Source organism: Ranitomeya imitator, chromosome 2 (genome assembly GCF_032444005.1).
Source record: "Ranitomeya imitator isolate aRanImi1 chromosome 2, aRanImi1.pri, whole genome shotgun sequence".
NCBI classification, from domain to species: Eukaryota; Metazoa; Chordata; class Amphibia; order Anura; family Dendrobatidae; genus Ranitomeya; species Ranitomeya imitator.
The window spans coordinates 174889447-174906813 of record NC_091283.1 but is presented as its reverse complement, the minus strand read 5'-3'; the positions used below and the strand labels follow the sequence as shown (position 1 = coordinate 174906813).

Sequence of the window (17367 nt, the reverse complement as noted above, 5' to 3'; positions counted from 1 at the left end):
GAGATGGAGGGAGAGAGAGATGGAGGGAGAGAGAGAGAGAGATGGAGGGAGGGAGAGAGAGATGGAGGGAGAGAGAGATGGAGGGAGGGAGGGAGAGAGAGATGGAGGGAGGGAGAGATGGAGGGAGAGAGAGATGGAGGGAGAGAGAGAGAGATGGAGGGAGAGAGAGATGGAGGGAGAGAGAGATGGAGGGAGAGATGGAGGGAGAGATGGAGGGAGGGAGAGATGGAGGGAGGGAGAGATGGAGGGAGGGAGAGATGGAGGGAGAGAGAGATGGAGAGAAAATAAAGAGAAAATAAAATAAGCAACATGGAAAGAAATAATATTTTGGATAATGAAAATCCCAGCACTATAGCTAAGCCCCCTATAGAGGTCAGTGCCTCAGCCCAAGCAGATGGCAGGGTCTCAGGCGTCAAGGAGATAACATATCCCAGAGATCACAGGAGCATGAGAGAAAAAAAGGCCATAAAACATTCCATCATCAAAGAGGAACCAGAAACTCTCTTTGCAGACTTTACTAAGAAAGAGAATAGAAAGACAAATTATCTCTTCTATAGTGAGCAGCCTGAGGCATGGCACACAGCCTTGTGCAAATACTATAAAAACATTCTAAAAAATGGCATCAGCAGGGGCCGACAAATCAGAGTAAAAGACCCACAAAACGAGGATATCTCACTCACCATCAATCTATACCACTCTGGCATAATAGTCATACAGGGCAATGAGGACAACCTCGAGGCATTTGAGGAAATCTTCCCTCATATCAAACTCAAGGCTCAAAAATATAAAATAGTAAAGCCAGCACGTAGAAAGAGTGATGGGCCCACACGTACAAAAAAGACCACCAGGGACCCCCCTGCAGCCCAAAGCCCTAATAATGCACTCCCCTCATTGGACACCCTCAGAGAATGCCTGTCTCAGCTGGAGAGGGACTTCACACTGCTTAAGGAACAGATCCAAAGACAGACAAATGACCCAACAGATGCAGAGATAACCAGACTGAGGTGTGTACTGGACTCAGCGGTGCAGGAAATCAAACATGAACTATATGAACTACGGCAAGAAAATGCTAAATTAAAAGGAGAAATAGAAAACCTAAAGAGCCAGACACCACCCCTAACACAGGAGGGAGACCCAGGGAAGGAGACAGGTGAAGACACAATGAGAGCTAACAGCCACACCACCACTAACTTAAATAACTGCCTAAATATTGAGGGCAAAAGAGAAAATAACCAAGAACCACAGGATGGGCCAGACCCAAGCACCAAACAAACCCCAAGTCTAGAACAAAAGCAGACCACAACAACAGGACAGAGCAACAAGAAGAACGTAAACAGAATCTCCCATAGGAGCAGCCAACCAACATGTCCTGATATAGTCCTGATTATAGACTCCAACGGAAAATACCTCAATACAAGGCGACTCTTCCCAGGAAAAAAGGTCTCCAAAATCCGCTGCTCAACTATAGAACAAGCAAAGGCCGTAATTGACAATCCATATTTCACCAACCCAAACCACATCGTCATACATACTGGCACCAACAATCTCCAGGACCAACACCAGCAGGTAGCAGGACAATTGTGTCAGCTGGCAGAGACCACACAACAGAAGTTCCCCAGCAGCAAGATCATCCTGTCATCTCTGCTGCCAAGAAAAGATTCCTTCCAATACATCACCCAAGACGTCAACAGAGAACTAGTAGCCAAGATCAATACGATGCTAGACATCACCCTGGCACAACATCCCATCATAAACCTCCACCACCTGTATGATGACAAACATCTTAACAACCAAGGAGTCAGCCTTCTTGCCAAAGAACTTAAAGACATTGTACTCAACAGAGTCCCTGGACCAAGAACCCATACAAACCGAAAACCTATAGGAAGAGCACCAACTAACAGACCTAAAATGGAATATGCTCAACGAACTGAAAACTGCAACCTGTATGGAAAACCAGTCTATGAGAGACACAAACCATGGAAGACACCACCCTCCCCACACAGAGTGAAACAGAGCAGTGAGCTGGCAGAAATAAAGACCATGATCAGCTCCATATGCAAGAAACTCACGCGACTGGACCAATTGCCTACAACAAGTTCACCAGTCAGCAACCCAAGATGTCCTATGCAGGACAGCCCATTACAAGGCATACAGCTACACAATGTCAACTCTAATCATTAGTAGCTGGAACATCCAGGGCCTGAACACCTCAGCCTTTGGATACAAGACAAATGACCCAGACTTTAACCAAAGACTGAAAGACATTGATATACAGATCCTCCTTGAAACATGGACTAAGGCCAATAATGAATCCTATGTCCCCATCGGATACAGGGAATTCTCTGTCTCCGCCCTGAAAAACAAAAACATCAAACAGGGCCGGAGCTCAGGAGGAATATTAGTATGGTACAAAGAAGAGCTCCATGAACATATCAGAGCAGTGAAGAGAGGAGACAGCCATATCTGGATAAGAATAAGCCGCTCCATCCTCACATCCGTGGCCGACATCTACCTCTGTGCAGTGTACGTAGCTCCTCCAGAGTCTCCATACTTCAACCCAAACAGCGTTGAGACCCTAAAGCAGTGGTCCCCAACCTTTCTGACCTTGAGAGCCACATTCAGCTTAGAGAGAGGGTCGCAAGCCACATTCAGCACTGAGAGAGGGTCGCAAGCCACATCCAGCTCCCACCTCCTTCAAAGTAGTGTCAACCAAAGCCCCCATTACAGGTATAATGATAACCAAAGCTTTTCCACAGAAATCACTCCAGAGCAGTACACTGAGATCCAGGGGTATTCTCCCAACACACTGTCACATACAGCTTTGAGCACCTCTTCTAACAGGTAGTACAAACCTCCAGCGTACCATACCTAAAACATCTCTAAACCCTTAAGACCAGTAAATGTGCATCCAGATCTGCAATTCTGTGCAGGGCTACTCACAAAATTCACCATTTTGAGACGTGCTCTTTATACCTTTTTGCTAGACCTGGATCTAATGCATCAAGCTGGCAGACAGTCGTGAGCCACAATTCATGGGGCCGCGAGCCACATGTGGCTCCCGAGCTACAGGTTGGGGAGCCCTGCCCTAAAGACTGAAGCTGCCCATTTCCAGACTCTTGGGAACGTTCTCATCTACGGAGACCTCAACGCAAGAACGGGAAGAGAAAGAGACTACCTGACCACTGATGGAAACATCTATATACTTGGAGCAGATACCGACTGTGACAACCCAGTACACACCGACAGGAACAGCTATGATTGCACAGTTAATAAAAGTGGCAGAACGCTGTTGAACCTATGCCGAAGCCTTGGACTTCGTATCCTCAATGGCCGCACCAAGGGAGACTCACTGGGAAGACATACCCTAAACTCCCATGTGGGCAGGAGTGTGATAGACTATGCCATCACAGATATGGACCCTACAAATATTGGCGCCCTTATAGTCACCCCACAAACACATCTGTCAGACCATAACCAACTGCTCCTATACATCAAATCCACAAAGAAATCACCCTCACAAACCCCGCAAAAGACCGGCCTCTTTAGCCTGCCACCATCCTTCAAATGGTCCAAGATGTCGGCCCCAAAATACAAAGATGCCATCGACAGACCAGAGATCAAGGAGAAGCTCCAATGTTTCCATAATAACGTGTATGAACTCAACCCAGAAGGAGTACACTTAGCGGTAAGAGACCTTAACGACATTCTATATGCCATGGCAGAAATGTCTGACCTGAAAAGAAGCATCAACAAGAGACCGAGTAAACAAAATCCCAACAACTGGTTTGACAAAGAATGCAAGACCATACGGAAGGCCCTAAGAATGGCCTCAAATAAAAAACACAGAGACCCCAATAACCCCACTCTGAGAGAAGCCTACCACACCGTACAACGAAATTACAAAGCCATCCTCAGAAAGAAAAAGCAAAACGACATCTCTACCAAACTCCTCCAACTCCAAGATGCCCTTGAAGACAACAAATTTTGGGAACTGTGGAATCACCTTGGATCCAACCAGAAAAGCAACAGCCTCCACATCCAGAGCGGCAACATCTGGCTCCAGTACTTCAAGGACCTCTACAATGACATCCCAAGTGAAGACCTGAACCTGGCACAAAAAGAGCTTGTGAAAAAACTGAAAGATATGGAGGAAAAGTTCAAAGATTTCCAAAATCCTCTGGATACACCAATCACACTGACAGAAATAACAGAAAGGATCACACAGATAAAAGGTAAAAAAGCCAGTGGTCCAGATGGGATCCTCCCAGAAATGCTGAAATACAGCCCTCCAGACATCCAGGCTGCGATAACAAAACTATTTAATATTGTACTGCAGGCTGGCTGCTTCCCCAAAAACTGGAACCAAGGCCTCATAACCCCTATACACAAAAATGGGGACAAGTACGACCCAGCAAACTACCGAGGGATATGTGTCAGCAGCAACCTGGGTAAACTCTTCAACTGCATCCTGAACAAGAGGATCCTCACCTTCCTCACCGAGCACAACGTCCTCAGCAAGAGCCAAGCAGGGTTCATGCCAAACCACCGCACCACTGACCACATCTACACTCTGCACAGCCTCATCAAGAGCCACGTCCACAATACAAAGAACGGGAAGATATACGCTTGTTTTGTGGACTTCAAGAAGGCCTTCGACTCAGTGTGGCACCCAGGACTATTCCTAAAATTGCTGGGGAGCGGAATAGGAGGCAAAACATATGATGTCATCCGAAGCTCCTACACAGAGAACAGTTGCAGTGTGAAGGTCAACGGAAGGAGGACGGCCTATTTCCAACAAAGTCGAGGAATGAGACAGGGCTGCAGCCTCAGTCCAACGCTCTTTAACATCTACATCAATGAGCTGGCAGTGGCCCTAGAGTCCTCCTCAGCACCAGGACTCGCCCTCTATGACACCCAGGTGAAATTTCTGCTGTATGCAGATGACCTCGTGCTGTTATCACCAACTGAGAAAGGCCTCCAAGATCATCTGAAAATCCTAGAGACCTTCAGCAGCACATGGGCACTGCCAATCAACGAGAAAAAAACTAATATCATGGTGTTCCAGAAAAGAAAGCAGAAACCCACTGGCAATCCTACCTTTATGATAGACAACCGTCCACTTACTGAAACCAACAGGTACACCTACCTGGGCCTAGAACTCAGCCAGTCAGGGAGCTTCAAGCAAGCCATAGAGTCACTAAAAGACAAGGCATCCAAAGCCTTCTATGCCATCAGAAGGTGTCTGTACCACCTCAAGGCACCAGTAACCGTATGGCTAAAAATTTTTGACTCCATCATTGCCCCAATTCTTCTATACGGTAGTGAGGTCTGGGGCCCAGTCTCATACCCAAACTGGTCAAAGTGGGACGCTGGGCCGACAGAAATATTCCACCTAGAGTTCTGCAAGCATCTTCTCCAAGTCCATCGGAGCACATCAAATAGCGCCTGCCGAGCAGAGCTGGGCAGATTCCCACTACACATCGCAATAAAGAAGAAGGCGCTGTCATTCAAGGCTCATCTACAAAGTAGCAGTCCCAGCTCCTACCATCACAAAGCCTTCCTACACCAGGAAGCCTCAGGAAGCCTCCCAAGAAAAAGTACCCAAAGCCAGTCTGACCAAGCCATCAACCTCCATGGCCTGACAAAAGGTGAAATCCAGAAAATGGTACACAAAGTCAAAGAGGAATATCTCAGCATCTGGAGGAACGACATAAACAAATCCCAGAAACTGACAATATACCGGAATCTACAGAGGGAGTACAAACTGGCCCCATATCTAGAGAAACTAGAAAACCCCAAAGATCGACAGATCCTGAGCCGGTACAGACTGAGCGCCCACAGCCTACTCATCGAATACGGGCGGCACCGACAGAACTACAAGCCTCGAGAGAACAGACTCTGCCAGCAGTGTCCCCAGGAGGCTGTGGAGGATGAGGCCCACTTCCTGCTGAGGTGCCCCAAATACTCCGCAGTGAGGGACACTCACTTCAAGAGGCTGTCTGATCTCCTCCCAGACTTCACATCCAAGGAGGAGGAAGAGAAACTGCCGATAATACTGGGGGAAGAGGAAAGTGCAGTGGCCGTAGCAGCGGAATATGTCAGTGCCTGCCACAGACTAAGAGGAGCCTGATATGTCATGGACTCCCGTACCCCAACACTGGACATATCCCTATCCCCCGACTAAAGAGCCCGATATGTCATGGACTCCTATACCCCACCCTGGAAACATCCCCTATCCTCTAAAAGGAATTTGATATTCCCTGGACCTCTATATGCCCCCCCCCCCTTCCCCACCCCCGTATTTTTACCATATGCTTTGGCAATGCTAACATGTACTTAGTCCTGCCAATAAAGCTCATTTGAATTTGAATTTGAGAGAGAGAGAGAGAGAGAGAGATAGATAGATAGATAGATAGATAGATAGATAGATAGATAGATAGATAGATAGATAGATAGATAGAGAGGGAGAGAGAGATGGAGGGAGAGAGATGGAGGGAGAGAGAGATGGAGGGAGAGAGAGATGGAGAGAGAGAGATGGAGAGAGATAGATAGATAGATAGATAGGGAGGGAGAGAGAGATGGAGGGAGGGAGAGATGGAGGGAGGGAGAGATGGAGGGAGGGAGACATGGAGGGAGAGAGAGATGGAGAGAGAGATAGAGAGAGAGAGAGATAGAGAGATAGATAGATAGATAGATAGATAGATAGGGAGGGAGAGAGAGATGGAGGGAGAGAGAGATGGAGGGAGAGAGAGATTGAGGGAGAGAGAGATGGAGGGAGAGAGAGATGGAGGGAAAGAGATGGAGGGAAAGAGATGGAGGGAGAGAGATGGAGGGAGAGAGATGGAGGGAGAGAGATGGAGGGAGAGAGATGGAGGGAGAGAGATGGAGGGAGAGAGATGGAGGGAGAGATAGATAGATAGATAGAGGGAGGGAGAGATGGAGAGAGAGAGATGGAGGGAGAGAGAGAGAGAGAGATAGAGGGAGGGAGAGATGGAGGGAGAGAGAGATGGAGGGAGAGAGAGATGGAGGGAGGGAGAGATGGAGGGAGGGAGAGATGGAGGGAGAGAGAGATGGAGGGAGGGAGAGAGAGATGGAGGGAGGGAGGGGGAGAGAGAGAGAGAGATAGAGATAGAGATAGAGATAGATAGATAGATAGATAGATAGATAGATAGATAGATAGATAGATAGATAGATAGAGGGAGGGAGGGAGAGATGGAGGGAGGGAGAGAGATGGAGGGAGGGAGAGAATTGGAGGGAGAGAGATGGAGGGAGGGAGAGAGATGGAGGGAGGGAGAGAGAGAGAGAGAGATAGATAGATAGATAGACAGATAGATAGAGGGAGAGATAGAGGGAGGGAGAGATAGATAGATGGAGGGATAGATAGATAGATAGATAGATAGATAGATAGATAGATAGATAGATAGAGGGAGGGAGAGATGGAGGGAGGGAGAGAGAGATGGAGGGAGGGAGGGGGAGAGAGAGAGATAGAGATAGAGATAGATAGATAGATAGATAGATAGAGAGGGAGGGAGAGAGATGGAGGGAGAGAGAGAGATGGAGGGAGAGAGCGAGATGGAGGGAGAGAGCGAGATGGAGGGAGAGAGAGAGAGAGAGGGAGAGAGAGAGAGAGAGAGAGAGATGGAGGGAGGGAGGGAGAGAGAGAGAGAGATAGATAGATAGATAGATAGATAGATAGATAGATAGATAGATAGACAGATAGAGGGAGAGATAGATAGATGGAGGGAGGGATAGATAGATAGATAGATAGATAGATAGATAGATAGATAGATAGATAGATAGATAGATAGATAGATAGATAGATAGATAGATGGAGAGAGATAGAGGGAGGGAGAGAGATAGAGGGAGATAGAGGGAGGGAGAGAGATAGAGGGAGGGAGAGAGAGAGATAGAGAAAAGATATATTTTATAGATTTCATTAAATAGAAGAAAAACTAGAGGGCTGAAGCACATAGTTATTGTCATAAAAAGTATAATACATGTGCTTGAGGAATAGGGGGCTCAAAAATGGACTGCTGGGAGGGATTCAGGGAACATCTATGGTCCATAGGTTAGGGGCCACTAAATACTTATCTTGCCCCCCTCCGTGCTGGTAACCCTCACTGCGCCATTGCTTATGTGACTGCATGTCCAAGATATCTGGTTATAGATTTGGATATAGTCCCTCTTGTGGTCAGTTGTTGAACTGTATAACTGTGTCTCATCACACATCATAGAGGGTGATGGAAGGCGAGGGCTGCTATCAGTAGTGTCCCATCAATATATGACAGGATAGGGGCTTCACATTCCTTAACTAACAAAATCTCCAGTGACTGCAGTAATGCATACTGTGCCGCCTGATGAAAGTCAAGCCCAGAGCATTGTGCGGGGGTGACAGATGGGTGCAGACCGTGCACTTCGCACTATGGGATTGTGACCTAATTAAAAATGCACCAATATCTTAACATAATTGTGGTGACATGTTGGAGGATGGTGACATAATGACAGCAGATATACAAAACAAGGATAAGATATAAAATACTACTAGTAACGGGACCTGGATTCCCTCGATCCGCTCAGTGACCACGTAGGCATGGTGCATCGCTACCAGAGGAACGTTCACCCCAGCCATTTGTCCAAGAGTCTTAGCCCAAACACCTACAGGAGATAACAGCAAAAAATAATAGCGTATTAGGAAAAAAAAGAGAAAAAAAGAAGAAAGAGAGACAAGGAAAGAGAAAGGGAGAGACACGGAAAAAGAGAGACAAAGAAAGAGAGAGAGAGACAAGGAAAGAGAGAAACAAGGAAAAAAGACAAGGAAAAAGAGAGAGTCAAAGAAAGACTGAGAGACAAGCAAAGAGAGAGACAAGGAAAGCGAGAGAGACAAGGAAAGCGAGAGAGACAAGGAAACAGAGAGGGAAGGAAACAGAGGGAAGGAAACAGAGAGGGAAAGAAACAGAGAGGGAAGGAAACAGAGAGAAGGAAACAGAGGGAAGGAAACAGAGGGAAGGAAACAGAGGGAAGGAAACAGAGGGAAGGAAACAGAGAGCGAAGGAAACAGAGAGCGAAGGAAACAGAGAGCGAAGGAAACAGAGAGCGAAGGAAACAGAGAGCGAAGGAAACAGAGAGCGAAGGAAACAGAGGAAGAAAGAGAAAGAAAGAGAAGGAACGAGAGAGAAGTAAAGTGAGAAGTAAAGTGAGAAGTAAAGTGAGAAGTAAAGAGAAGTAAAGAGAGAGAAGGAAAGAGAGAGAAGTAAAGAGAGAGAAGGAAAGAGAGAGAAGGAAAGAGAGAGAAGGAAAGAGAGAGAAGGAAAGAGAGAGAAGGAAAGAGAGAGAAGGAAAAAGAGAAGGAAAGAGAAGGAAAGAGAAGGAAAGAGAAAGAAAGAGAAGGAAAGAGAAGGAAAGAGAAGGAAAGAGAAGGAAAGAGAAGGAACATGAAAGATAGAATGAAAGAGAAAGAAGAAAAGAGAGAAGTACATAGATAGATACAAAGATATATATGAAACTAATAGACAGACGGCCCATGTGAACAGAGGCAATGCTTCAGCTCAGTACAGCAGAGCTTTTGTTGAACGTCCTGTTCAAAAATAATTAGATACAAAGATAGATCGCTACTAGGGATGAGCGGACACGTGGAAGTTTGGCTTCAGTCGAACTTGAGAAAAAAAAGTTCGGTTAAGGTACCAGAACTTGACCCCGGACCCAAACCCCACATAAGTCAATGGGGACCTGAACTTTGGGGCTGTAAAATGGCTATAAAATGGTCGTAGTAAGGGCTAGAGGGCTGCAAAAGTAAGCAAAATGGGGATAAGAGCTGGACAATTGCCCTGTAAGCAAAGGCGGATAGGAAAATAACTTAAAATAATATAGAATAAAAATAATAATAATCTTGAACCAGGAGGCAGAGTTCCAAGTGGAGCAGTGCCTTGCGTGTATATTTTACTGTACTTGTTAATAAATAAATGAAAAAAATGACGTGGTGTCCCCCGTATTTTTATAACCAGCAAAGGGAAAGCAGATAGCTGTGATCTAGTCTTCTTACGCTGGCTCTCACAAGGGCAGCACGAGTGACATCACTGCACATCAGTCCAGCACTCGCGCTGCCATTGTAAGAATAGGCCGCTGTGAACGGAGGTAACCTTACTAAGGTCACCTCAGTTCACGGCAGCTGAGCCTCACAGATTACACCAAGAGACAGTGATGAGTGGTCATATAGGAGGCAGCCCAGGGGTGGACAGGATGTCGAGTCTCCACCGCAGCTCCAGCCGGGAACCTCCAATGGAGGATGGGAGCAATGAGACAATGAAAACCGGTCTTAGGAGCGCAGGAAAGAGACACAGACGAGAAATGGGGTTAAACCACAACGCGTTTCAAAGGAGGATCCGTCTTCATCAGGTCTCTCGTCTGTGTCTCTTTCTGCGCTCTTAAGACCGGCTTTCATTGTCTCATCACAGATTACACTGTCAGACCCGGCAGTGGCTGCTGCACCAGCATATGGAGCTGCATTTTCTGAATGGGGCTCCGTAGACTGGACGAAGAAGACTGGGATAGTCGTGGACCTCCATTTGGATTGCGGCAGATGCCTGTGGATTATTTTTTTTTTATATATATATAAACAGGTAAAAGAGGGAACTTGTAGGGGAGTGATTTTTTACAAATAAAGGACTTTTCAGTGAGTGTGTGTGTGTGTTTATTTCTTTTGACAATGGGGTTAGTAATGGGAGTGTATGACAAATGCCTCTCCGTTGTTAACCCCTGGGCTTAATGTCAGCAGATGTTACACAGCTGACATCAACCCCAAAACCATTACCCCGATTGCCACTGCACCAGGGCAATTGGGAAGAGCCAAAGCTAAGCGCCAGAATTGGCGCATCTAATGAATGCGCCATTTCTGAGGTGGCTGAGGGCTGGTCTTATTAATCTGGGAAGAGGCCAATATCCAGAGCTATCTGCTTTGATTATCTGGTTATAAAAAAGGGACCCCCATGTAATTTTTTTAATAACCAGCAAAGAAAAAGCAGACAGCTGCAGGCTGATATTCATAGTTTGGGAAGGTGCAGGAATATTGGCCCCTTCCCAGCCTAATAAGCAGCATGATAAGACCAGCTCACAGCTGTCTGCTTCCCCTTGGCTGGTTATAAAAATAAGGGGAACTGCACGTTAGGCTGGGTCATGTGCTGCGCCGGCCAATCACAGCCATGCTAATACTTGCCTAATTGCTACATAGCAATAAAGATACAGAGATACATGGATAGATAAAAAGATAAATATGAGATAGATATAATATAGATAGATAGCTTTATCGCAGTAGGCATATTTGTTACCAGCACAGTTCACCACACAGGGGGTCTGCACGGTGCCATATTCCGTTTCCACAGCCACAACCCTCTTGACCCCAAAGTCATCAGTCTTTACTTGGATGCCAGTGACAGGACAGTTCTCTATGACCTGTGTGCGACAAGAAGCGATGCATCAGTCCCTCGGCCATTTATCATGCTCCTCCACATTCAGAGACAGGCCAAAGTGAAGAGACCCATTGAGACAAAAAGATATAGTATATACAATGTATGAAGGAACGAGCCCGTCACCCTCCAATGCCGTTGCAGTTATTGTTGCTAGCCCACCTTCCCCGTTACACTCAGAGGAATATGGGAAGCTGAGATACACGGCTTTATTTGTGGCCTCACAGATGGTATTATGGAGGGAAGTCACCAACGGTTTTCTTTCAGTGTCTAATATTATAAAGGCGCTGATAAATCATAGGAGGCGCTACAGTGTGAGGACCCCAACAAACAGCCCCTCATATCTCAGCATCCTCACCCATCACTCCTGTTACCTGAGCTCCCCTGGCAGTAGAAGCCCTTGCTAAGGTTGTACAAGTGCCAGCAGGGTCCATGGTACCATCCTTCGGGACGTAGAGGGTGCCGTACAGATCGTCAACGTTCATGAGCGGATATAAATCCTTGGTTTCAGCCGGGGAGAGTACGTACGATTCCACACCATAAACCTTTCCCAACTATTGAGATAAAAAGGCAAAATCATCATCAATGGAGCGAGTGCATCAGGCTACATCTGGTCAGCCTCCAAATGAATGGTGCCAAGCTGCAATACCCAACACAGCCCATAATAAATTGGCTTACGTAAAGATAACAGCTGACTGAAAAGGGATATTTAGTGGGTCCAGTTAGTACCCAATGCATTTGAAAATACTATTAGTTAAAAGGAATGTCCACTTTAACATGCTTCAGTTATAAAAGCTGAACACACATTGTCCTGCTGCTGAGAACCGAAGCAATCACATGAACCCAGAAAGAAGGGTTTAATTTCCCTGCAGCACCCCCACAGGGCAAAGAAAGCATTACACAGTGGTTTTTTTTTGCAGGCCAATTATGATCCCACTCTCAGATGAAAGTTGACTTGTCATGTTAAAGGGTCATTGAAAAAAAACAAAAAAATTAGACAGCAAGCAGATCGAATCTGTGCGTCCTTCATGTGCTTTCCAATTTTACTGCCCAATGGGTAGAAACTTAGCAGCCCTTTTTTAATATAGAAGAAAACGGAATGCTATATGGATAGAAAAAATAAGCAAGAGACCCAACTAAAAAAAAATCAGATAAAAATCATTGATTAAAAAATTGATCCATTTGTCTCAATATGCAAATAAATGATGTGTGAATGAGACCTGAGAGATTCATTGTGACTGCGAAATGCTGAAATGATCTGGCTGCCAACAGTTCAGAATTTCCTGAGTCTTTTCCTCTTTTTCCAGATACAATCTCTGCCATTTCTGGGCTCTCCCATACTAAAAAAGGGTCAGGGTTTCTGTAAACCGTGCCCAAAAATGGATGACCAGCTTGCTGCTCTTCATGGGTGGACTTATGCTGCTCATGGGCAGGACTTAAATGTCCCTATTCTGCTAACAGCAATGTACGATCAGATCTCTTACAGGATGTTTGAAAATGAGTTTTCTAACCCAGATGACTCTTCTACATGATCAGTGACGGGAAGGCGGTATTATTTAATGGAATTGTAGAAAATAAATTAATAACACCCTCGTTAGTATTAACACTCTGATGCTACTAAGAAGCAATTAGCAAGCACATTAAACCAGTGATCACAGCTCTGCCGGTTTGTGAAGTCAGTGTGAAAACCATTAGCGGAGATACTAAATCTGCACGCTACAGAGGAAAAACAATTCTGTTTGGAAATATTCCCATCACAGTTTGCCTGCAATTTTTCGAAGAAAAAAAAGAGGATGTTGAAAACCGATGTGAAAGTGTAACAGAAACCTTTATGCACCAGGGCAACCACAGGTGGAAGAGCACAAGAGTGAGGAGTTATCCAGCAGATTAGTAACCTAATGACCCCCTGCCCCTATTGGCGCTACATCGGGGCCAGCTGCATCGCATGGTATGGAGGAAAGGGTCTGCGCAGTCACCTCTGCTGTCACTCATCCTCATGGATATGAGGTGCACAGATTTCAGTCCCACCCAGACCTCATAGGAAGACATTAGGATAATAAATGTGGGGCCCTTCACAGATTTTGGTGGGTTTCTTGCTCTTTTTACAAACCAGAAATCAGGACATAAAAGAAAGTTATGTGGGGTCTGACCTCTGAGACCCTTAACCAACACCTAGTCCTGGTTCTGACCAAAGAACAGGACAAGGATGCACGGTCATCCCCACAAGGGTGAATTGGACCATAGCTGGATGACCACCATGGAGCTCACAGCTTCCAGTGATCAGATAGAGGCTTACACTTGTACATACACTTGGGGTTACACCACTCTTACAGACATGAGTCTTTTATATTCATCCAGACGCTGCTTGTTGGAGGCGATGAAGAGACCTCCATTCTCTATCCATCCAGTGTGCAGACCCGTCTCCTGCTCCAGGTCCTGGCTGACGACATTACGGGTGTGGGCCAACAGTTCCACCTCCACATCACTGGGCCGCAGCTGCCACAAAAGCCCTGGAAGGGGAGAGAAGTGTCATGTCATTCGTTATAAGGTTTCCTACAGTATCTATAGGCCTCCTGCTAATGCCCACATCTCAGAGCCATACAGCGCACCGGTAGAGGTCATGGGGAAGTTACAGAACTGGAGACCCAAGGGCCATTTATACAAAATCTCCAACAAGGACCTAACAAATGTGGGTCTTTAATAGTATTGGTCTTCAAATATTGGCCAAAGTGACATTTTTGCCTCCCCCATAGGATTCAGGTGTTGGGGGAGATGCATCCTCTGCACCCACTATAGTTAGACCTTGGCCCATGGGTATATCCTGCACCTTCACATTTTATATAGAAGTTTTTATTTTCTTTGCATCTAGGAGGAGATACCACCATAATACACTGCTGTACACCGTACCATATGGCGGTGCTCAGAATGCATATGTCTCCATAGGATGAGGCCACAGCGTCTTTGTGCTGCCCTATAGGCATCATGTCTATACAGGAGAGAAAAAATCCAACACAAATCCACCTAACGATTCCTATCCAAACTTGAGATCTTGCAATTTTGCCCTTTTTACCTGCCGTATGCCATGTTGTCCCAGAAGTAAGACGGTCTCTTTCCAGCAGCACAACATTCTTCATGCCCATCTTGGCTAAGTGGTAAGTGGTTTGGCATCCCAAACTGCCCCCTCCGATCACCACCACGTCTGCAGATTTAGGCAACGGCTTGGTTGGACCTTTGGTAGCAGAACCTTCCTCTTTTAGCGTCGTAACATACGGTACACTCTTCTCTGTCGTGTGACCAGTGGCAGTGCTGAGACCATGGTAGCCATATCTGTAGCCAGCCCTGGTGGCCAAGTGGACCGTTCTGCTTAGGTATCTCATGATCATCTGGAACAAACGGACAAGTCAGTCAGCGACTCAACGAGCCAAACATGTATTACACAGAGCCCTAGACTGCGTCGTCCTGATAGAAGTCCTTGTAGGACACCTCATCAGGGCTGAGCATTGGAGTAGTAGCACGGGCGAGACATGGAAGTCGCCCGCCTTCCTGGAAGCGTAACATCTGCCCCGGGCACAGTCACGTGACACAGGCACATTCCATCTGCTCGTCTTCCATAATGACAACCAATCTGCTCCTAAATCGTCAAGTATCTGTTTAACCCTTTACTGATTTGTCCACGTTGGACTTAGCTAATCTACAGCTGCAAAAAATAACATTTGGCCCCCGAAGCTCTGCTTCTTTGGACTAACTGCAGTGTATAAGAGCAAGCCCAGCAAAATATCTACAGGACGTCAGTGCAAGAACTTCAGAAAAGACAGAATGATTCAAACTCCAATATTTGCCCAGTACGTCCTCCCGTTTACCGTATACAGCTTCACTGATCCTCGTCACTATGTCCACATGTGCTCAGGATTTGTAAGGAGGTGTGTGAGGGGTGTGCCTGGACACGTCCCCCTCCATTCCCTTCCCCCGAAGGAGTTTGCACTGAAATACACAAGAGAATCTGATCCATTTACTGCATTTTTTATGCGTTTTTCCTTTTTGGTACGGATTTGATAGGTCAAGCTTAATGTGGGGTTTTTTTTGTGTGCAGAAACGTCATAATTTCGCACTTTAAAAAAAACACAATTATGATCTTTTGCAAGCAGTTTTTCAGACATTAAGGATTTAAGGGAACTAAAAAAAAAACCCACAAATTCTGCAGCGTCTTTAAAAGCAAAATGGCCATGAGAAATTAAGGCGGCTGAGCAGCAAAAAAAAAAACATTAAAAAATGCACATTTTAATGAGGAATAAAAACTAAATTTTATGGCAATTTGAGCAAAATTGCTGCATGTGAACAGGGCCTTAAATGCAGAGGAGGAAAAAAAAGCTTAACTCTCCGTAAGAACATGACCTAAAGGAGACTTAACTTTTCCTAAAAGTAACTTGATGGCAGCTCCTGCCCAAAAGGAGACCCGGAGGCGGCATTAGGTTGAGCAGTGGCCCCTCTTCTTATGATTTATCTTACAGTGCCCAGATAATGCCGTAAGATCTCAAAATAATAGTGCCACAATGTTCCCGTCATTTATCCTACGGTCAGTGGCCCCGCCGGGGCTTATGTCCGAAGCACTGTAGGATAAGGCTCTGACGTATATGCTGGCAGCGGCCATTGACTATAAGGATACAGACATAGTCACTTTGTGCTCTGTCGGCCATCATTTTGGTGCTTATTCTGCCAAAATTGATGTCCAACAGCGCACACAGTGACTCCATCTTCATCATAAAAGCCCCTGTCGGTGCAAGCAGCCGAATTCCATTACTACAGGCCTTTAGACTCAAGCTCCGATGGAGCCACTGACGAGAGACCCAAAAGCAATAAAAAATAGCAAAAGCAGCCTGAGCTGCACAAATAATGCCATAAAGTGTGGAAATACACCGTGCCATGAAATGCGCTAACAACAGTCTCCCTCCCCCACACCACCTCCTCACTTCGCCCCTTGTCAGTCGGTGTTCCTCAGGGCTCTGTTCTAGGACCCCTACTCTTCTCCATCTACACTTTTGGCTTGGGACAGCTCATAGAATCCCACGGTATGCAGTACCATCTCTACGCTGATGACACGCAGATCTACCTATCCGGACCTGACCTCACCTCCTTACTTACCAAAATCCGCACTGTCTGTCTGCTATTTCAGCCTTCTTTTCTGCTCGCTTTCTACAACTGAACATGGACAAAACAGAATTCATCATCTTTCCCCCATCTCACTCTACCCCTCCACCAGACCTATCCATCAATGTCAATGGCTGCTCACTTTCCCCAGTCCCACACGCCCGGTGCCTCGGGGTGATCCTCGACTCTGCCCTCTCTTTCAAGCCACATATCCAAGCCCTTGCCTCCTCCTGCCGTCTCAAACTCAAAAATATTTCCCGGATCCGTGCTTTCCTTGACCGCGACACCGCAAAAACGCTAGTGCATGCCCTTATCATCTCCCGCCTCGACTACTGCAACCTCCTACTCTCTGGACTCCCCTCTAGCACTCTGGCACCGCTCCAATCCATCCTACACTCTGCTGCCCGACTAATCTACCTGTCTCCCCGCTATTCCCCAGCCTCTCCCCTATGTCAAGCCCTTCACTGGCTTCCTATCGCCCAGAGACTCCAGTTCAAAACCCTCACAATGACATACAAAGCCATCCACAACCTGTCACCTCCATACATCTGTGACATGGTCTCCCGGTACCTACCTACACGCAACCTCCGATCCTCTCAAGACCTCCTTCTCTACTCCCCTCGCATCTCTTCTTCCCACAACCGCATCCAAGACTTCTCCCGTGCTTGCCCCATACTCTGGAACTCTCTACCCCAACACATCAGACTCTCGCCTGCCATAGAAACCTTAAAAAAGAACCTGAAGACTCATCTCTTCCGACAAG

The 17367-nt window shown here is 46.3% G+C and overlaps 1 protein-coding gene and 1 pseudogene across 3 annotated transcripts in view; one reads left to right on the top strand and one right to left on the bottom strand.

Annotated features, from left to right (window-relative positions):
* The window catches only part of SARDH (sarcosine dehydrogenase), an 82355-nt gene that overhangs the window by 48041 nt on the left and 16947 nt on the right, over positions 1 to 17367 (bottom strand). For 2 of the 3 annotated variants that reach the window (XM_069748022.1, XM_069748024.1), the window contains exons 2-6: positions 14530 to 14842; positions 13791 to 13969; positions 11834 to 12013; positions 11322 to 11445; positions 8555 to 8655 (exon numbers count right to left, since the gene is read on the bottom strand). In XM_069748022.1, the coding sequence (XP_069604123.1) occupies positions 8555 to 8655; positions 11322 to 11445; positions 11834 to 12013; positions 13791 to 13969; positions 14530 to 14842 (897 nt within the window). Of the gene's footprint in view, positions 1 to 8554; positions 8656 to 11321; positions 11446 to 11833; positions 12014 to 13790; positions 13970 to 14529; positions 14843 to 15319; positions 15442 to 17367 lie in introns of those variants that run through there. The other variant, XM_069748023.1, reaches the window with a different exon arrangement.
* On the top strand, positions 6719 to 7655 carry LOC138667282 (octapeptide-repeat protein T2-like; annotated as a pseudogene).